Genomic DNA, 22,212 nt, shown 5'->3' on the forward strand with positions numbered 1-22,212 from the left:
GACATGCATAATGCCTTTGCAATCACATTTTTTATTTTAAATGTTTAGACGAACGAGGAAAGTTTTTATAAGCTTACTGCATTCTATGATTGCTATTGGAAAAGACACCACTTAACAACTGACTTTAAAAAACTAAACTACATTATACAACCTACTCAAGATCCAAGCCCTATTATGCCTAGTGCCAAAGTCACTCCTATCAATGCTTTAAACTCCTTTATAGAGACATACAGTGTGAGACTCATATAGTTCTCACATGATTTTGTGTAGAAAGGAAGCATCAAATATCACTGTCATGTGACTAGGTAGCAAATTCACTGATATTCAAAAGGCTCCACTTGGGCTTCAAAACACTCATGATGTAATTTGTGCATAGCCAAGACCAGTTATTTCCAGTACAACAAATAAGTATTGAAGCAGCCATGGTTTGTGTTGCATTGTAATCCATTATGTATAGAATATTATTTTTCTCATCACTCTAGGAAGAAGAATAACTAATGAATTCAATATGCACCAAATACATAAGCATATTTCATTTTCTTTCCTTTTTATATCTGTGCCCTGCCATAAACAAAACACATTGGTTTCTACGGAGATTTGAGAAATTTGCTTATGTTACACAAACATAATCTTTATAAATTGTGGGGAAACTTACCACAAAACCTCGTTGTTTTTTTACAGCAAATTGCTCTCTAAACTTGACAAGAAATTAAGTTTGATTCAATTTTTCGAGGGTGTGCTGGCACAATTCCAATGCTTAGAATATTGCAAGGGTCAAGCACAAACAATTTCTCAAGAGTTCAATACTGATGGAATGTCTTACTTAATGTCTTCATTGTATTATTGATCTTTACCTTCCTTCAGTAATTAACGACCTGGAAAGAACTAGTTCATGTTCAAAATCATTCCAACAGCTCCAGGCCAAAATATCAATAGTGAACTGGAGTGAACTGAGGGGCTCAAATGAAACAAGTACGGAATATTCTATATGGGAGACCAAAACCTTGCTGCATGTCAATAATTTTTTTTTAGTTTTGTGTATAACCATGTAGTCAGCCTCTAAACCGAGTTTTGCGTGTCTTAGTGGAGATTTTTACTCAATCTTATTTTAAAGCAGATGGGAAAATCACATTTTGCTTTGGCCTACAGTATTTTATCACACTTTCAAATGCAACTTCACAATGAAAAGCTACAGACACAACGCACTTTGAATTCAATGTGATACGTTTGTGAACGTGAAATCTGAAAGGCTTGGCAAGATGTAATAATCAAGTGAAATGCTGGTTTAAGGGACTTGCTTTACACTCAGCTGGGAGAGATGTGATAATGGGGTAAAAACAAAAATAAGTTATAAGTGATGTAATAAGTAGGTCTTACAATGGAAGCAAAACATGGGATACATAACTAGAACGTGCTGGTCAAGTACATCTCCCTAACTCAAATTCGTTGTAGTTAAAGAAGGAACTTTAACGTCATCTATTCAAAGAATTGAAGTTGAGGGGGAAACTTCTTAAAGGTGAGCATGGTTGATGGGCTTTTGAATGCGCTGGGCTATTTGTGAAGCATTTTCCTTTAGCTTAGTCTAAATGTCCAGGTATTTTATTGGGGTTCACACATTATCTATCCAACAATGTAAATTGGCATCACTGAAAGACGACTCCTACAATTCCTTACCTGGGGTTCGTGCTGTTCCAGTAGACTGCATATCTGTCTGATATAATCTTGCTATCGTCAGCCCATACCACGACCCAAGATAAGAGGGCAACAACCATAAATGTCAACTCCATTTGAAAAGCTAAATAGTTCTTGTCCATTATGGGCAGAGTCTATATAATTCGTCGCGTTGTTGTCTGTAATTTATACTGATACAAGTACAATCTGGTTGCTGTTTAAATGGACATGGTGCTCTTCAACTTGCACGAGGTTGGTTCCAGTCCACATTCAAATTCCAGGTGCTCTCAGCTGCAGTTGTTCGCCTTCAGTTGAAGATGTACAATGTATACATTCCCAGTCGTGAGAACATTAGTGAGAAGTCCAAGCAGATGCAGCGGTGTCTATGAAGTTAAATTAGATTATGTTCCATGAAGGTTCATCAATTCTGTTAATTCACAGTTTGACTCAGCTCGTTGCTCTCCTTTTGCACGGCAAGCTCTTCCAATAACTATTAAAATCCATTTTCTTCAATGACTGTAATTGATAAATGCCTTATTTGAACACATTGCGCGACACTCGTCATATATTGTTGAATATTCATTGACGCCAAGTATAGGCCTACAGTCGTTTGTCCTTTAAATCCATCCCTTTCCGGCATGGCATACTTTCTAAAACTTTAGTCGTCGTAAATATAACTCTCACCCATCAATTCTGCTACCGTCCTTCAATTTACGGTCATCCAAATCAAGATGCTTTTTATTCCACATTTGCGCGCATAACGATGTCCATTCAACTCAACGTTTCAGGTTTTGTGAGATACAATGTTTCAGTCAAGCAACCACTTCTTGTTCCTTCAGAAGAAACTCAAAATATCACAATGTTGCAGCAGCGCGATAGAAATCCAAGCCCGTGAAAAACCATTGGCTCACAAGATGTGTCCTGCTCTGCTCATCGGTCAGTCACAATCTGAGGCTGGAACAAAAGCAATTATCAAATGTCGTCGGTGGCTACTGTCCTCAGCTTCCTTCACTGGCAAAAGTTATCAATAGGAGAAGTTGCTTTCTTGATGCGTGCTTATCGCGTCATCCTCGCAACGCCACTACCAAAGCATGAAGTGCAGACACGGAGACACCGCGTCAGTTGCAAAGTTGCTGCTGCTATTCCTGCGTTGTTTGGGGTTGCTGTTGTGAAAAGGCCAAATTCTCTTGTCGCTCTTCCCTCGTTCCTACGTGTGGTGTACAGATCAGTGGAGCTGACATGATCGATTTTTCCCCTTTTTTGAGTCACGGTGGTTCTCTCTCTCTTCCTCCTTCAGCACATGGCTCGCTCCCTCTGGCAAAGCCGCGCTCTCTCAATTCACTTCTCCCCCACACAGCGGGGCGGGGCTGGGAGACCGGCCAGCTAGGAGCCCCAAAACTTCTGGGGCCCTTACAATTTCAGAAAGCTTCAGAACAGTTTTGGATACTGTTATCCTGTTATACATACAGTAGCTTATAACTATAGCCTACAAAAATATGAAATGATGTCCAAGGTCAAATTTTTATTGTATGGTCCAACTATTTGTATACATTTGTTCATCCTGCATAAGTGTCTCTTAGGCTAATGAAAGCTTTTTATAGGAGTTAGTCATCCACGTGTTATGGTAATGTTGATTAGTCATTAGCAAAATGTTAAGTTCATCATTAATGTGTGTGTGTGCGTGCACATACATATCACAGCTGTGCTCTGCAGTGGATTAGGGGTGTCTCACTTGTCACTGTTTGTGATTCCTATGAATCTCAAGCCCCCCCCCCCCCCCCCCCCCTCTCTCTGGGCCTCTGTTCCTCTCGTGGAATCAGTGAGCGTTGCTCCGATATGCCGAGGGCAAAGAGGAGAGCGAGCGTTCCGCCCAACGTGTGTGATTCAGCGCTGATAAATATTTCACCGACTGGGTAGGCGGCTGGTGGACAGGGTTATAACCAGGGAGAAAGAGAGGGAGGAGGGAAGAAAAATACAAATGAAACTTTAATTCCTCCTTTTAAAAAATGTCACATAGATTAATGGCGCACCGGTGTTAAAGTTTCAGAGGTTCCCATGCATAAATGCATAGGCCGCTGGGTGCTCAACAACTTGTGGCAGAGGCTATGTGAAATAATTGTAGTTCGGGCAGGTCGTTTTGCCACAGAGAGCAAAGGGAAGTGTCAGGCTGTTACACAGCACCAAAAGCACATTAGCATGTTCACAGGAATCATGTGCTATCTAAAGGAAGGACGATTCCCTGAGTAAACCACTGCGGATATATAATGGAGGTAGTGCATCCCCAGACTGGAAGCCAGCTTCTGGGTCCTGCTTTACTGTATGGTTGACTTTGGAGTGTGGAGCACTGATGACTAGGTTTTCTTCAGGAAACCTTTTCTAATTCATAGGTTGTTACTGTGTAATTAAAATGTGATCATGCAATTCCTTGGTAATTACCTTGTAATTTCTGAACCGTAAAATAAAGTGCTTCCAAATACACTGATGAAAATGTACTCCGTTTTAAAGGGCACACAGGGACACTGTCTCCTGTCCTTAAACAAGTGCATATAAATAAGACGAGCTGAGGAGAGGAAGCCACTATAGACTTTTGAGATGCACCCATAGATATGGTGCACATCAGTCTCCCTGAACATTTTTTACTTTGATGGGAGTTGTTTTCCTCGACCTCGATAGACTATGTGTTTAGAATGAATCAATAATGGAATGATGACTACAGCTGTATGGTTTTAAAGGGGGAGCATTTTTATTGTGACACACCGACAGAACAGGCAAGTATACCACTCGCCACAGACAGATTACAACAGAAGCAGGGGGAAGGCAGGCGTCTGGGCTAGAAGTCATATTTCTCCACGGCCCTGCCCCCCTGAAGGCTTTACGACACTAATTACATCACTTCTGGGGTTACAGGAGATGCAAAGGCCTGCGGCTGGGTAAATTATTGTCGGAGACCTTCACCCTCCATTGGCCCGGGGCCTATTTGTGAAAACGTCAAACTGCACAAGCTCAGAGTGGACAAATCAAGAACCACGGGTCCCATAATGCCACTTATCGGGAGAGGCAGGTAGCGCTAGACTAGCCTAGCAGAACCGGAAGGTTCTGAACCGTAAGGTTCTGCCAAGGGTTTCAAGCAAAGGCCAAATTGTGTGTTGGGTTACACATATCAACAAACGTAGAAGTAGGTTGCTGACCACATTAGCGAATTTAGAGGAAGTGTCTCCCCAAATCTCCACTCCTTCTAACCAGTAGAGGTCTCTGTGGCCCACTTTGGGAAATCAGTCTGCCTGTCTGAACAATCACTGGGCCTTGCTTTTTTTGTCCATCTTAGCTCAGTGAGCATGTAAATTCATACAACTGAAAGTCTCATCGTGTGAATGTTTCGAGCACTGATGACACTACCGCACCATATCATCATGGCTGTGTTCATTCAAATATATTGTCCCGTTCCGTGTGTCTAAGTATCCATTTGACATATTAAGACAAAAGGAAAGAGAAAACTTTGAGCTTAATAGGACTCCTTCACAAAAGCAGTCAGTTTGAAATGTATATTGCCCTAAAGAGAGATGTGGGTAGGAGAAAGAGACAAGAGGCCACATCTGTTTTTTTAAATTTTCTAAACGATCAGCAGCACACGCCAGCAACCGCTGAGTGTGTAAAACAATACTGGAGGGATACAAGTGAACATATATTTTTTTATAAAGCCTGTAACAAAGTCATTGTTGAATTGGTCAGCATATGGTAGAGCACTTAGTTTCAACTGAGACACAGAGAGAGAGAGAGAGAGAGAGAGACAGAGAGAGAGAGAGAGAGAGAGAGAGAGAGAGAGAGAGAGAGAGAGAGAGAGAGAGAGAGAGAGAGAGAGAGAGAGAGACAGAGAGAGAGAGAGAGAGAGAGAGAGAGAGAGACAGAGAGAGAGAGAGAGAGAGAGAGACAGACAGAGAGAGAGAGAGAGACAGAGAGAGAGAGACAGAGAGAGAGAGAGAGAGAGAGAGAGAGAGAGAGAGAGAGAGAGAGAGAGAGAGAGAGAGAGAGAGAGAGAGAGAGAGAGAGAGAGAGAGAGAGAGAGAGAGAGAGAGAGAGAGAGAGAGAGAGAGAGAGAGAGAGAGAGAGAGAGAGAGAGAGCATTATACTGACATACAATCTGTTTTGAGAACCGAAGTAAGTTGCAAAGGGCTACGTGAGGAACACGAGACTTGTCAAAGTTGGTGAGAGTTTGTTTGCAGGGCAGTATACCCAGCGGTATTGTTGGTCTCTACATTATTTCAGAGCAATTCTCTGATGAAAGGCGAAACCGTGATATCATCAAGACACCTGGACTTTGTCTCACGGCAAGGCATCGGCTTTGACTCTGACATGTAAAGAGTCCAACAGCAGAGAGGCCTGCTTGTTTTGTGGTGCTGGGTCCTCCATAGTGCTATTGTAAAGCTCACTGTGTGTGTATCCAAAGAAACTGTGGGGCACCGATCCTGGTTCTAGTGAGTGTCAGTGACACAGACCATGCCTCCTGCGTCCGAACATTCCAACACAATGCAGGCTAAGCTCTCTCCCTGTTGCTATGTGTTAAGGTCGTGAAGTCAGGGGCAAAAGCCCCGATATAAATCTCACATGCATGTTGGCACCGCAACATTGGAAAAACATTCCACTGGAGCCAGACTGAGCTTATGCTATGAGCGATAATGACCTCTTTAAATCAATGATATTTTCTAACTTTCATCCCCCTAACCTATTTTTTATGCGCAGAAGTACGTGTGAAACGTTCAAATGTATTAAGTCGCTGAAACTGCTGAAAATTCAATTGGAGAAAAATGGCGCTGACAACGAAGACCGTGACTTAAAAAGGATAATATCATATTGCACAGGCCAAAGCCCTTACATTTTTATATAGGCCTAATGTGTCCTAGCAAGCACGCACAAGTGTCACTCTGTCTGAGACAGAGTAACCGGCCCAATGGATTAGCTCCAAATCACAGTTGAGTCAATAATTACAGTGCTTTTACTCATCAACATGCTCGACTGTGAGCTAGAGAACAGTCTCACAGTGTACTTATGTATTTTATTCCTTACACAGGTCACATACGACAAGTCGTACTAATCAATTCCATCTGTTGAACGTTCATTTAACGTTCACTTCACCTAATTAAAGCATTTACGGCAGTTTAAATATGGAATACTGGGCTTGTAATTATTTCATCAACTCATAAAGCATCTTCAGTTCTCGCAGTGTTGGCTTTCACTGATGTCTACAGCTTGCAGATGGTGAAGAATTACTCTATTATACTGTGCGGTTAGTTTACCTGCTGGTCCCCCTCGTCTGTTCCCCAATGTCTTTCTGATGTTGTTCGCCCCCTGCTGAGCATCATGGATATTACACTCAGATGCTCTGTTTGCAGATTATACTGTGGAATTTTCTGAAATGTTCTCAGAAATGGTAAGATCTTAAAACAGTTTTAGAAATAAAATCATAGGTGTTACGGAGGCATAATCAAACTACCACTAAGGCTCTGCATGCTGATTAGATTGTAAAGAATTTATGACAAGCTCTCAGAAATTTAAAATTCGACTGTTTTAATATTTTTTTCTTATGTCAGCGAACCACAATTTTTCTCTTTTGATTTATTCCAGATTGTATTGAATCTGACATAAGGGATGTACCATTTTCATTTGACAGTATATTTTTTTCAATCCATACTTTCATAGAAAATCATGTAAAATAAATAACTCGGCATATATCCCAACATAATTTAGGCACGTTTCAAATGGGTTGATTGAGAATGATTTGTTCCTCCTCTGCGTATCTCAAAACATAAAGAAAACCATATACACATAAGTGAGACACAACTACGTGACGTCACTCAATACATCCGTATTTCAAAACAAAATCAGCAACAACAACAAAATATACAGTACTAGTCAAAAGTTTGGACACACCAACTCAGTCAAGGGTTTTTATTTTCTTTTTACTATTTTCTACATTGTATAATAATAGTGAAGACATCAAACCTATGAAATAACACATATGGAATCATGTAGTAACCAAAGAAGTGTTAAAGAAATCAAAATATATTTTATATTTGAGATTCTTCAAAGTAGCCACACTTTGCCTTGATGACAGCTTTGCACACTCTTGGCATTCTCTCAGTCAGCTTCATGAGGTAGTCACCTGGAATCTATTTCAATTAACAGGTGTGCCTTGTTAAAAGTGAATTTGTGGAATTTATTTCCTTCTTAATGCATTTGAGCCAATCCATTGTGTTGTGACAAGGTAGGGGTGGTATACAGAAGATAACCCTATTTGGTAAAAGACCAAGTCCTTTTTATGGCAAGAACAGCTCAAATAAGCAAAGAGAAACAACAGTCCATCATTACTTTAAGACATGAAGGTCAGTCAATCCGGAAAAAGTCAAGAACTTTGAATATTTCTTCAAGTGCAGTCACAAAAACCATCAAGCACTATGATGAAACTGGCTCTCATGAGGACCGCCAAAAGGAAGCCCCAGAGTTACCTCTGCTGCAGAGGATATGTTCATTAGAGTTAACTGCACCTCAGATTGCAGCCCAAATAAATGCTTCACAGAGTTCAAGTAACAGACAGATCTCAACATCAACTGTTCAGAGGAGAATGCATGAATCAGGCCTTCATGGTTGAATTGCTGCAAAGAAACCACTACTAAAGGACACCAATAAGAACAAGAGACTTGGGCCAAGAAACATGAGCAATTGACAGTAAACCGGTGGAAATCTGTCCTTTGGTCTGATGAGTCCAAATTGGAGATTTTTGGTTCTTACCGCCGTGTCTTTGTGAGACGCAGAGTAGGTGAAAGGATGATCTCTGCATGTGTGGTTCCCACTGTGAAGCATGGAGGAGGTGTGGGGGTGCTTTGCTGGTGACACTGTCAGTGATTTAGTTACAATTCAAGGCAAACTTAACTAGAATGGCTACCACAGCATTCTGCAGCGATAAGGCATCCCATCTCGTTTGTGCTTAGTGGGACTGTCATTTGTTTTTCAACAGGACAATGACCCAACACACCTTCAGGCTGTGTAAGAGCTATTTTACCAAGAAGGAGAGTAATGGAGTGGTGCATCAGATTACCTGGACTCCACAATCACCCAACCTCAACCCAATTGAGATGGTTTGGGATGAATTGGACTGCAAGGATAAGGAAAAGCAGCCAACAAGTGCTCAGCATATGTGGCAACTCCTTCAAGACTGTTGGGAAAAGCATTCCACATGAAGCTGGTTGAGAGAATGCCAAGAGTGTGCAAAGCTGTCATCAAGACAACTGATGGCTACTTTGAAGAATATAAAATATAAAATATATTTTGATTGTTTAACACTCTTTTGGTTACTACATGACTCCATATGTGTTATTTCATAGTTTTGATGTCTTCACTATTATATACAATGTAGAAAATTCTATACAATGTAGAAAATAGTAAACATTATTTAGAAAATATACAACATTATATACAATGTAGAAAATAGTAAAAATAAAGAAAAACCCTTGAATGAGTAGGTGTGTCCAAACTTTTGACTGGTACTTTACGTTTGGATGCCAAGCAGTTGCCATACCAGGCAGTGATGCAAACAGTCACGATATTCTGGTTCAGTTAGAGAACTTTGAGGATCTAGGGACCCATGCCAAATCTTTTCAGTCTCCTGAACACACAACTGTCTTGGTGTGTTTGGACCATGATAGTTTGTTGGTGATGTGGACACCAAGGATCTTGAAACTCTCAACCCGCTCCACTACAGTCCCATCAATGTTAATGGGGGCCTGTTCCGCCGTCCTTTTCCTGTAGTCCATAATCAGCTCATTTGTCTTGCTCACATTGAGAGAGAGGTTGTTGTTCCGGCACAACACTGGCAGGTCTCTGACCTCCTCCATATAGGGTGTCTCATCGTTGTCGGTGATAAGGCCTACCACTGTTGTGTCGTCAGCAAACTTAATGATGGTGTTGGAGTCGTGCTTGGCCACACAGTCGTGGGTGAACAGGGAGTACAGGAGGGGACTAAGCACGTACCGTGAGGGGCCCCAGTGCCTCAGCATGGCAGATGTGTTGTTCCCAACCCTTACCACCTGGGGACGGCCCGTCAGGAAGTCCAGGATCCAGTTGCAGAGGGAGGTGTTGAGTCCCAGGGTCCTTAGTTTAGTGATGAGCATTCTGGGCAATATGGTGTTGAACGCTGTGCCGTAGTCAATGAACAGCATTCTCAAACAGGTGTTCCTTTTTTCCAGGTGGGAAAGGGCAATGTGGAGTGCGATTGAGATTGCATCATCTGTGGATCTGTTGGTGCGGTATGCGAATTGGAGTGGGTCTAGGGTTTCTGGGATGATGGTGTTGATGTGAGTCATGCCTTTTAAAGCACTTCATGGCTACCGACATGAGTGCTACGGGGCGGTAGTCATTTAGGCAGGTTACCTTTGCTTTCTTGAGCACAGGGACCATGGTGGTCTGCTTGAAATATGTAGGTATTACAGACTCGGTCAGGAAGAGGTTGAAAATGTCAGTGAAGACACTTGCCAGTTTGTCTTTGCATGCTCGCAGTACACATCCTGGTAATCAATCTGGCCCCGCGGCATTGTGAATGTTGACCTGTTTAAAGGTCTTGCTCACATCGGCTACGGAGAGCGTGATCACACAGTTGTCCGGAACAGCTTGTGCTCTCATGCATGCTTTAGTGCTGCTTGCCTCAAAGCATTTAGCTCGTCTGGTAGGTTCGGGTCACTGGGCAGCTTGCGGCTGGGTTTCCCTTTGCAGTCCATAATAGTTTGCAAGCCCTGCCACATCAGACGAGCGTCAGAGCCGGAGTAGTAGGATTCAATCTTAGTCCTGTATTGACGCTTTGCGTGTTTGATGGTTCGTCTGAGAGCATAATCGGGATTTCTTATAAGCGTCCGAATTAGTGTCCCGTATATTATTGAATATACATAATGTGTGTGTGTGTGTGTGAGTACTGTTACAGGCTTTGGTTTTTCCATTTATGTTTTGAGGTTGGACTTTAGCACGTATAGCTTGTTAGCACGTAGGGTGCACCAATTGGTGTCACCTCGATAGTCAGTATGTGTTACACCTGTGCTGGTTGCCATCTTTGTTAGTGGGAAGGTGTTTCACCTCTGCTGGCCCAGGTGCTATTTAAGAGTAGCTGGCCCAGTGTCCCAGATGTCTTGAGAGATGTGGAGGCTCAACAGCTTTAGTTGGTGCGCCCTATTTGATTTCTAGAAAAACATTCCTTTGTCTGATTTCATTTTGCTCTACCTTTTCAGTTTACTTTCCTGTCTTTAAGTTTGGTGTGGGATTTTCTTTTGTTTGCCTCTTCTTGGGCAAATTTAGTGGGCGCTCATGTTGGGTGTCGTTTAGGTTCCAGCTGTTGTGGCTAGTAAACTTTCAGTAAACACCCCCATAAGTGTCTTTCAGAACCCCTCCTAAAACCCACCTGTTTCGTTTTGGTTGTCAGTGACTATTTATTTGTTAGTTCCCCCCTCTGTTTGAGTGACATTATTTGGTTTTCTTGCTGGCTGGGGAACATAACAGTACAAAAAACTAAACTGTATCCATACAGCCATAGAAAAGCATACCAATCGGACACAACTTGGGGCCAGCAGTAGGGCCAGGAAAGGGTTAACTCTGCCCATTCCAGCACAGTTGAGTTCCAGGGAGTGGGTCGTGTGTCTGTGTGCATCATGGACAGGCCAATGTAATTACGGCCTCATTCCAGGGGCTCTCCTCCCATATTGCATTATCCCCCTCATAGGAGTGGGGGCTCCATCCAATGCCACTATAGTGACATAATTAGATTAGGTGTCTCTGAATCACAGGCCTGAGCTGTGTGCTCACTCGGTCCCTATAGCAGATGGACAATAGCTAGCTAGAGGTTTCACTTCACTGAGGAACGAGTGGTGTCTTCAGTCAACCCAATCACATGTTGACGCTCTTCTTTGTTTGTTTTGTTTATCGCGTTTCGTCTGCTTTGTTTCTCTTCCTATTTAAGAATGCTGTAGTGGGGAAAGAGGCAAAACACGTTTTTCTTTTGGTAGTGTTTTCTGTGATGTTTCAAGGTTTGTCAGATGATGAAAGTCGTCCGCGGTGCTTTTCGGGGTTGTTTCCTGTAATCCAGTTGTGCCGCCCGCCCTTTATTGCTCTCGCTCTGCAGCAAAACAACAAGGGAAATTAGAAAGTTGTTTGAGAAAAGAGTGTAACTGTAAGAAGCGAGGCGCCGTAAAAGAAGGGGTTCATTTGGAGTTGAATGGAAAATTGGCCAGCCAATTATGCCTCAATCTGTTTTTTCCCGAATTGACATTGACTGCCCTAAATAATGATGGCTGGTGGAGCTTGAGTCACTTTCCACCTTCATCCTCCTCCTCTCTGGTCTTGATTATCCTGGGACTGAAGTCGAAGCCAAGGAGTGCTGCAAAGCAGACTCTGCCGAACTGCAAACTTTTTCCCTCTGTGTGATTGGAATGGTTTGTTTGTAAAAACCACCCTGTCCGCAGCGGTGGCCAGGATACCGAGAGGACACCCACGAGGGACGTTTGCACAATTCGTAGGGTCTGGTCTGCTGGAGAGTTTGATTGGGTGACCGTACGGTTCATTTGCCAGAATTGAACAGGCAAACAAACAAATAAAAAATAAAAAAAACAAACAAACAAACAAACGCTGCACTCCGTAGCAGGCAAGGAAAACCAAAACAAAGAGCCCAAATGGAAGGCAGTAGGCTCTCTCGTTTCCAGCACAGGGAATTATGGGAGCAAGCAACACAAGCTGATGGATGAAATTGACGGAGAAAGCTCTTATGGGCGGAAAAGCAGGGCCATTAATGTAAACCAATGGTTTTCCATCCCTGTAACATGAGCCGGGTACAAGATGCAATGTTTCCAATTCCTCCTAAGAGAAAACAATAATGGTGTTAAACACATTGGTACAGAAATAGATGAAGTAGATGGAGCAGTGCTGTTCTCCTCAAAAATAAAAACCAGAGATCTACAGAGCGATGGTACTACACAGTAGACTCCCCAGTAAAATATGTGTCTCCGTCAGAGCGAGATTACCAAAGGCTGGAGCTTCGGCCTTCTCGCCCACTCCAATTTCGCTACGGCAGCGCTTACTTCACAAGCTCAGGGCATGCATTTGGAGTCTACTTGTGTGCTGCTAGAGCCGTTTGCTTAAGCTTCTGGAGTTCGCTAAATATTTTCAAAAAGAAACTGATAAAACACACAGGTGCTTAATCAAGGTGACTTATAAAGATGAGGACCAAGAGCAAGAGGGAGTTATGTGATGTGATGTCCACAACCAAAGAATCATTGTGGAATTGGAAAAGACACGTATCACAAAAGCAGGATGCTGTACTTACTATGTGCACATGCTAAAAGAAAGGAACAAGGTAGGTAGATAACTAAGTGTATCATTGTAGCAAAGTATTTATAAACAAAAATCTCTTAAACTTTTCATTCATTTTTGTTCTATTGTCTATACAATAGGCCATACTCGATTTTTGCCCAATAGGCCTAGCATATTCCCACGTTCAAGGAGTTTTCCGTTTTGATTGGGTTATTTTGCCTAAAAACCTTTAGGCCTACCTATATAAAAAAAATATATATACATTTAAAAAATGCATCTCTGCCCAGCCTGGCAAGAGTGGCCAGAAGGTGTTTGTGTGGAGAGGATATTCTCACCTGTTGGCCTGCTCTCCAGGCACCATCAAATGAGCCTGAAGCCAGAAGCCTCGTGAAGCCTCGTGTTTCTAAAAATGAATTCTAAAAACGAATTCGAAGGTACAAAGAAGTTATTTTTCCGTTTAATTTGTATTTCATTCTAAAAATAAGTCACAGCCTATATGCACAAATGATTTAATACATCGAAATGTTTAAATGCTGAGCTCTTTATTTCCCTACCAGCCTATTGGGTCGCACTCGCAAATGTTTCACAATGTATTTCTTTGTAGGCTATAGCCTTGAAATAATTGAAATAATTTAGCCTAAAGAATTCATTTTAGTTCCTTCTTAGGCTCCCTGTCTGGCTCCTGACCTATTTAGAATGTTTATATGCTGTTTAATATGAAATTACGTGTGCTTCTTACCTTCTCATGTTTATTCAAATACTTTTCATTCAAATCCATATGGTTTGGTTTCAAAACGTCAAAACCAAATGGTAGGTCCAGGTAGTCACAAAAATAGATGGGGGTTGGTTTAAATGGTGATTTTAATGAATGAAGCGAATTTGGGAGGCATTTTTTTCCCTCTGTGAGCACATAGCAGACCGGACATGGAGCGCCAGAGCGGGTGAGCGGGATGAGCAGGATTTCCAACTTCTCAACTCTGCTCACAGACCTCGACCTGGCCAAGGCTTTCGACTCTGTCAATCACCGCATTCTTATTTACAGACTCAATAGCCTTGTTTTCTCAAATGACTGCCTCGCCTGGTTCACCAACTACTTCTCAGATAGAGTTGAGTGTGTCAAATCGGAGGGCCTGTTGTCTGGACCTGGCAGTCTCTATGGGGGTGCCACAGGGTTCAATTCTCGGGCCGACTCTTTTCTCTGTATATATCAATGATGTCGCTCTTGCTGCTGGTGATTCTCTGATCCACTTCTACGCAGACCACACCATTATGTATACATCTGGCCCTTCCTTGGACACTGTGTTAACAAACCTCGAGACGAGCTTCAACGCCATACAACACTCCTTCCGTGGCCTCCAACTGCTCTTAAATGCTAGTGAAACTAAATGCATGCTCTTCAACCGATTGCTGCCCGCACCCGCCCGCCCGCCCGCCCGCCTAGCATCACTACTCTGGACAGTTCTGACTTAGAATATGTGGACAACTACAAATACCTAGGTGTCTGGTTAGACTGTAAACTCTCCTTCCAGACTCACATTAAGCATCTCCAATCCAAAATTAAATCTATAATCGGCTTCCTATTTCGCAATAAGTCTCCTTCACCCATGCTGCCAAACATACCCTCGTAAAACTGACTATCCTACTGATCCTTGACTTGGCGATGTCATTTACAAAATAGCCTCCAACACTCTACTCAGCAAATTGGATGTAGTCTATCACAGTGCCATCCGTTTTGTCACCAAAGCCCCATATACTACCCACCACTGCGACCTGTATGCTCTCGTTGGCTGGCCCTCGCTACATATCCATCGCAAACCCACTGGCTCCAGGCCATCTATAAGTCTTTGCTAGGTAAAGCCCTGCCTTATCTCAGCTCACTGGTCACCATAGCAATATCCATCCGTAGTACGCGCTCCAGTAGGTATATTTCACTGGTCATCCCCAAAGCCAACACCTCTTTGGCCGCCTTTCCTTCCAGTTCTCTGCTGCCAATGACTGGAACGAATTGCAAGTCATTGAAGCTGGAGACTTACAGTATATCTCCCTCACTAACTATAAGCATCAGCTGTCAGAGCAGCTTACCGATCACTGTACCTGTACACAGCCCATCTGTAAATAGCACACCCAACTACCTTATCCCAATACTGTTATTTATTTTTTTGCTCTTTTGCACCCCAGTATCTCTACTTGCACATCATCATCTGCACATCTATCACTCCAGTGTTATTGCTCAATTGTAATTTTTTCACCACTATGGCCTATTTATTGCCTTACCTCCCTAACCTTACTACATTTGCACACACTGTACATATATTTTTCTATTGTGTTATTGACTGTACGTTTGTTTATCCCATGTGTAACTCTGTGTTGTTGTTTTTGTCGCACTGCTTTGCTTTATCTTGGCCAGGTCGCAGTTGTAAATGAGAACTTGTTCTCAACTGGCCTAAATGGTTAAATAAAGGTGACATAAAAAAAATTTAAACACCTCAGGCTGCTGCTACTTGCTTCACCTTGGCACTCGGAGCATTTCATATGTGATTCAGTTGTATGTTCATGGATATCAGGCCACTTTACTGTATAATGGGTTTAGAGCAGAGTGCTTCGTATGATTGTTTGTGACACATAATTCACAGCTATTCTCATTTTTTTAATGGTAGGAAACCTGTTTTCATTAGATCACTATCACGAAAGAGAGGGAGGGCTCAGGGAGTGAGAGAGAAGAGAGAGAGAGAGAGTGGGAGTGCTTTCACCATCCCTGAGAACACAATGGTGAGAATTACACATCGTCAACGCCATTTCACTGGATAATAAACAAATCAAAATATGAGGCATGACCATGAGATCGACTTGCAGGGTAGAACAGTAAGTTAAAGGTGAGGGGAACACTCACATTACACACTCAAGCAAATGCAACGAAAGAGAGGGAGGGCTCAGGGAGTGAGAGAGAAGAGAGAGAGAGAGAGTGGGAGTGCTTTCACCATCCCTGAGAACACAATGGTGAGAATTACACATCGTCAACGCCATTTCACTGGATAATAAACAAATCAAAATATGAGGCATGACCATGAGATCGACTTGCAGGGTAGAACAGTAAGTTAAAGGTGAGGGGAACACTCACATTACACACTCAAGCAAATGCAACGAAAGAGAGGGAGGGCTCAGGGAGTGAGAGAGAAGAGAGAGAGAGAGAGTGGGAGTGCTTTCACCATCCCTGAGAACACAATGGTGAGAATTACACATCGTCAACGCCATTTCACTGGATAATAAACAAATCAAAATATGAGGCATGACCATGAGATCGACTTGCAGGGTAGAACAGTAAGTTAAAGGTGAGGGGAACACTCACATTACACACTCAAGCAAATGCAAAAAGGCATAGCGCAAACTGTAGCGCCATTGATTGAGCTGTTCTCTGTTCTTCTCTGTCACTATGCACCCCCCCCCCACCCCCACCCCCCCCTTTGACAACCTCACCGACTGTTTTGTGATTGCTCGGGAAGTTCAGTACTTGGCCCATTTTGGCCTCTTATTTGCTCCATTTTCCAGTGTTGCAGGCGGAGCCGGTGGCAAATAGCAGTTATCAGCCTGGATATCTGCCCTCCTGAAACCATCTGGAGACCAATATGATCCGGAGATTTACCAGAAGGTGGGATCGTTTCATCAACACGAAGGAGACGACAGCAACAGAAAGAGAGATAGAGATAGAGAGGGAGAGAAAGAAAAGAATATGAATGACGTAAATGATTTGGGGAAGACAGAGAGCAGAGGATGGAGAAAAGAGCAGAGGGAAAGAGAGAATAAGGTACATGGTTTATTGATGGTGGCACCAGTGCATATCTGGGCTCCAGGTGTGTCTGCGTTTCCTCTTTATGGACACTTTGCTTCCCGAGTGTTTCCATTCGGTCGCTGCTAACACTCCAGTTCATCAGGAGTTTCATGGGCTTCCCACTGTGTATTCCTCAGATCCTCCTTTCACTGGCTGTAATCAATATTTTTACACTTGGATGTTGTAAACTTTATCTTGAGTGCTTTTTGGCAACGATATTGCGACAGGTCAACTTTCAAAGCTTGAATTACCTCGAAATATAGAACACAAACCCTCTTCGTAGCATTTACCATCATGAGAACTGGTCTTTTACGGGCAGAATTCATCCTCTTCTTTCAGGTACAGCGATAGGTTAAGCCAAAAACCCTAGCGTTGTAAAAGGAGCATATGGAATGAATGATACTAAATTCAAGGTCTGGAACAGTTTGTAGTGCTGCCTGTAGTTTTAGGAGATGGCCATTGTCAGTATTACCTCAGATGTTGCCTTTTATTGTTTTATCAACTTTAAATGACTGGTATCGAAACCTGGTCGTCAGCATCTGCACTTCAAATTCAACAGTATACAACCTGACTGAAAAGGTTACTTACCAGGAATGTATTGGAGTGTAAACAGATGTAAACACCATTTACAGAATTGTTTTTTATATTTTACGAGTAACATTTGGGCACCTATTAAGCTCAATTAGCATTGTTTGCGTTAGCGTTTACCTTGCTGGCGTTTTTCACCACTCCACCCTGTTGCTGTACTAGCATCATGCTAGGCTAACAACTCTATGACACTACTGTTGTTAAACCGGCAAGCTAATGAAATAGCCTGGTTAGCAATTAGCTTATGGTAAAGATTCATTACGTTAATTAGGAGGGCGGCTGTTGTAAAAAGCTAACAATGCCCATCTAAAATGTACCGCAAAGCTCTACGTTTTTACTTAATTAACCTCAATCTTCCTCCTGTGGACATGATGTTTTGATGAAGCATGAGTAGCTAAGCAAGCACATAAGATATAATTAGGTGAAAATGAACGAGTGGCTGTTAGGTTACTCTCATTTAATCTGCACTCTAGTTATTGATGTAAATCAGAGGATAGAACAGGCACTGTAGCAATAAATGTGATAAATGTGTAGCGTTGTCATTAATGGATGACAGGGAACTCATGGTTAGTGTGTCTGTGCGTGTGCGTGCGCGTCTGTGTGTGCATGCATGCGTATGCACGTGTGCGAGAGAGTGCTGTGTGAGGAAGAGTGCCGCGTGTGAAAATACTTGTGCGCTTGTGTCATATTCACACACTATCCACGCATAGCGTTTATACTTTCCTCTACAACTAGCACTTCCATTTCACATGGTTTTCACATGAGCTCCTCCCTCTTCTAGCCCTCTTTCATATTGGATTATTCTCCTAATTGCCCATTGTCAGAGTATCCCGGTAAAGAAATGATCTTCTGCCTTTTGGTCTCAGTGGTGCCACATTCAACTTAAAGCAGGACTAGGCAGGAAAGCAATATGGTCTGCCGAGTCAGACGGAGCAAATAGGAGGCAGAGACAGAGGATATGTCCCAAATGGCACCCTATTCCCAACGTAGTGCACTACTTTAGTATAGTGCACTATCTAGGGAATCGGGTGCTATTTAGGACACACAGAGCAGCAGAGATCTGCCTCCTCAGATACCTCTCTATTATTAACCCCTTCCTCAGAGCTTCGTCTCAAATGGCTCCATTCCTTTCCTCATTAACTCCACGTCAACTACAACTTCCTCATCTACTTGTATTCTTTGTACTCTATTCATGTCTGAATATTGTCTGTGTGTATCTGACAGCCTGCTGCAAAGCAAATGGCCCCACTGAGATAAAGATTCTCTGCTAACTGTCTCTCATGCAGTGATTATGAAAGGGAGATGATGAGGAAAGGAAGCTATTCGGATGCAGTTCTGAAACTAGAATGACATTCTAGTTGAAAGCAATATCTAGTCTCTGTGCCTATAACTGGTAACAACAGAAAGAATAAGAGCAAGGAAGCCATTGACTAACATTGTGAAACGGTTCAGGTTCCCAATTCTCTGGCCTGCTGGCCCAGGGGCTGCTTCTGAACATTGTTTAAAGCTGTGTTCTGCATTGATGTCATTACATTCCGCGGTCGAGGTTCAAGGGCTAACGGCAGTGGGGGGAAAAACTGTGCAATTGACAGCAACTCTAATTGTGGGGTCTCTATTCCGATTCAAAGTGCTACCTGGGTTTTGTCCCCATGCTGAGTGTGCTGGTTTTTAATGTCAAGTTTCTTTGTGCTCAGCATCTCTCTTCCCCTGTTGTGTAATGACAGCCATCATAAACACAAACACACACCCAGCTCCAAAACAAACTGAATAAAATGTGCTCATTGGAGAAAAAAATCCCATTTACAAAGCAGAGGGATTCTGCCTTGTTTTTGATCATCAGTGTCAGAGCAAAGAGAAAACAAGGGGTAGAGAAAGGGAGGACGCAGAAAAATGCTCTCTGTGAGTTCTGATACATATTTCATGCATTCACAAAGATAGATTTTATGTTGTGGAAGATAGACAAACTAATGGACTGACTTCTTTGGAGCTTTAACGGGTAGGTAGCATAAAGGTAACCACATGTAACATATGGCTTTGCATTAGTATACGCATCAAAAGTCCCAATGCAAAGTTACACCTCACTTTTCTATTTTTGGAGTTATTACATAAAACCCATCAGAATTCCGAAGAATGCTTGAATGTCGGATATTATTTTTTGGGGGCGTGTGATGTAATATGGAGGACCTGGCAAGCCAGCCTATTCCCTATAATGTAAACTCCAACTAAAATAACTTCAAATTAAACCAAATCGTTTTGATTTGCACTCATGACTACTGGTTGCATTTTAATTTTACAACTTACAAGAAAATACTTTATACATTTATTGTTACAAATCAACAAATCAGCCAACAATCCTGCTAACGTTAGCCCTACTAGCATGCTAACGTTAGCCCTACTTGCCTGCTAACGTTAGCCCTACTAGCATGCTAACGTTAGCCCTACTAGCCTGCTAACGTTAGCCCTACTTGCCTGCTAACGTTACATTAGCACTGAATGAGTCAGCCAGTTGCTATCAACACCTAGATTACAGCTACATTAAAGTTAACCAAAATTTTGGAAATACATAAAGCCATCTTACCAAATAATCAAAGAATGTTAGCTACAGGGCATTCGGAAAGTATTCAGACCCCTTGACTTTTTCCACATTTTGTTAAGTTACATTTTGTACAGCCTGGCTGGGGTACTCAAAGACATTCAGAGACTTGTCCCAAAGCCTCTCCTGCATTGTCTTGGCTGTGTGCTTAGGGTTATTGTCCTTTTAGAAGGTGAACCTTCGCCCCAGTATGATGTCCTGAGCACTCTGGAGCAGGTTTTCATCAAGGATCTATCTGTACTTTGCTCCATTCATCTTTCCCTCGATCCTAACTAGTCTCCAAGTTCCTGCCGCTGAAAAACATCCCACAGCATGATGCTGCCACCACCATGCTTCACTAAAGGGATGGTGCCAGGTTTCCTCCAGACGTGACGCTTTGCAGTCAGGCCAAAGAGTTCAATCTTGGTTTTATCAGATCAGAGAATTTTGATTTTCATGGTATGAGAGTCCTTTAGGTGCCTTTTACTGAGGAGTGGCTACTGTCTGGCCACTCTACCATAAAGGCCTGATTGGTGGTGTGCTGCAGAGACGGTTGTCCTTCTGGAAGGTCCTCCCATCTCCACAAAGTAACTCTGGAGCTCTGTCAGAGTGACCATCGGGTTCTTGGTCACCTCAATGACCAAGGCCCTTCTCACCCGATTGTTCAGTTTGGCCGGGCAGCCAGCTCTAGGAAGAGTCTTGGTGGTTCAAAACTTCTTCCATTTAAGAATGATGGCCACTGTGTTCTTGGGAACCTTCAATGCTGCAGACATTTTTTGGTACCCTTCCCCAGATCTGTGCCTCGACACAATCCTGTCTCGGAGCTCCGCGGACAATTCCTTTGACCTCATGGCTTGGTTTTTGCTCTGACATGCACTAACAACTGTGGGACCTTATATAGACTGGTGTGTGCCTTTCCAAATCATGTCCAATCAATCGGGAAGCAAGTTCAGGGAGTTAATAATTTAATAAATGAACGAGGCATAATACAAAACACGAACAGCACACAGACAGGAAACTGAAACAGAAACAATAACGCCTGGGGAAGGAACCAAAGGGAGTGACATAAATAGGGCAAGTCTCCCGACCCCTCCTGTCTCAGCCTCCAGTATTTATGCTGCAGTAGTATATGTGTCGGGGGGCTAGGGTCAGTCTCTTATATCTGGAGTATTTCTCCTGTCTTATCCGGTGTCCTGTGTGATTTTAAGTATGCTCTCTCTAATTCTCTCTCTCTCTCTCTCTCTCTCTCTCTCTCTCTCTCTCTCTCTCTCTCTCTCTCTCTCTCTCTCTCTCTCTCTCGGAGGACCTGAGCCCTAGGACCATGCCTCAGGACTACCTGGCCTGATGACTCCTTGCTGTCCTCAGTCCACCTGCTGCTGCTCCAGTTTCAACTGTTCTGCCTGCGGCTATGGAACCCTGACCTGTTCACCGGACGTGCTACCTGTCCCAGACCTGCTGTTTTCAACTCTCTAGAGACAGCAGGAGCGGTAGAGATACTCTGAATGATCGGCTATGAAAAGCCAACTTACATTTACTCCTGGGGTGCTGACCTGTTGCACCCTCGACAACCACTGTCATTATTATTATTTGACCCTGCTGGTCATTTATGAACATTTGAACATCTTGACCATGTACTGATATAATCTCCACCCGGCACAGCCAGAAGAGGACTGGCCACCCCTCATAGCCTGGTTCCTCTAGGTTTCTTCCTAGGTTCTGGCCTTTCTAGGGAGTTTTTCCTAGCCACCGTGCTTCTACACCTGCATTGCTTGCTGTTTGGGGTTTTAGGCTGGGTTTCTGTACAGCACTTTGTGACATCAGCTGATGTAAGAAGGGCTTTATAAATACATTTGATTGATTGATTGATTGAGGTAATCAAGGAGGTGATGGAGTCCAGGTGAGTGTCATTATGCGCTGATGCGCGTAACGATGGCGACAGGTGTGTGCCATAACGAGCAGCCTGGTGACCTAGAGGTCGGAGAGGGAGCACACGTGACAGTAGGATGCACCTGAGCCTAATTTCGAGTCTCATAGCAAAGACTCTGAATACCTTTGAAAATAAAGTATTTCCGTTTTTTATTTGTAGTAAATTTGCTCAAATTTCAAAAACACTTTTTGCTTCGTCATTATGGGGTATTGTGTGTAGATTGATGAGGATAACATTTATTTAATTCATTTTAGCATAAGGCTGTAACAAAACAAAATGTGGAAAAGGGGA

At 42.9% G+C, this 22,212-nt stretch overlaps 1 protein-coding gene across 1 annotated transcript in view; it reads right to left on the reverse strand.

The window, feature by feature from the left end:
- The window catches only part of LOC139540806 (ephrin-A2-like), a 127,802-nt gene extending 124,793 nt beyond the window's left edge, over positions 1-3,009 (reverse strand). Inside the window, exon 1 of the mRNA XM_071344783.1 lies at positions 1,675-3,009. Within this exon, the coding sequence (XP_071200884.1) occupies positions 1,675-1,814 (140 nt within the window). The 5' untranslated portion in view covers positions 1,815-3,009. The remainder of the gene's footprint in view (positions 1-1,674) is intronic.
- Positions 3,010-22,212: the final 19,203 nt, after the last annotated feature.

This window comes from Salvelinus alpinus, chromosome 16, assembly GCF_045679555.1.
Source record: "Salvelinus alpinus chromosome 16, SLU_Salpinus.1, whole genome shotgun sequence".
In the NCBI taxonomy this organism is placed as follows: domain Eukaryota; kingdom Metazoa; phylum Chordata; class Actinopteri; order Salmoniformes; family Salmonidae; genus Salvelinus; species Salvelinus alpinus.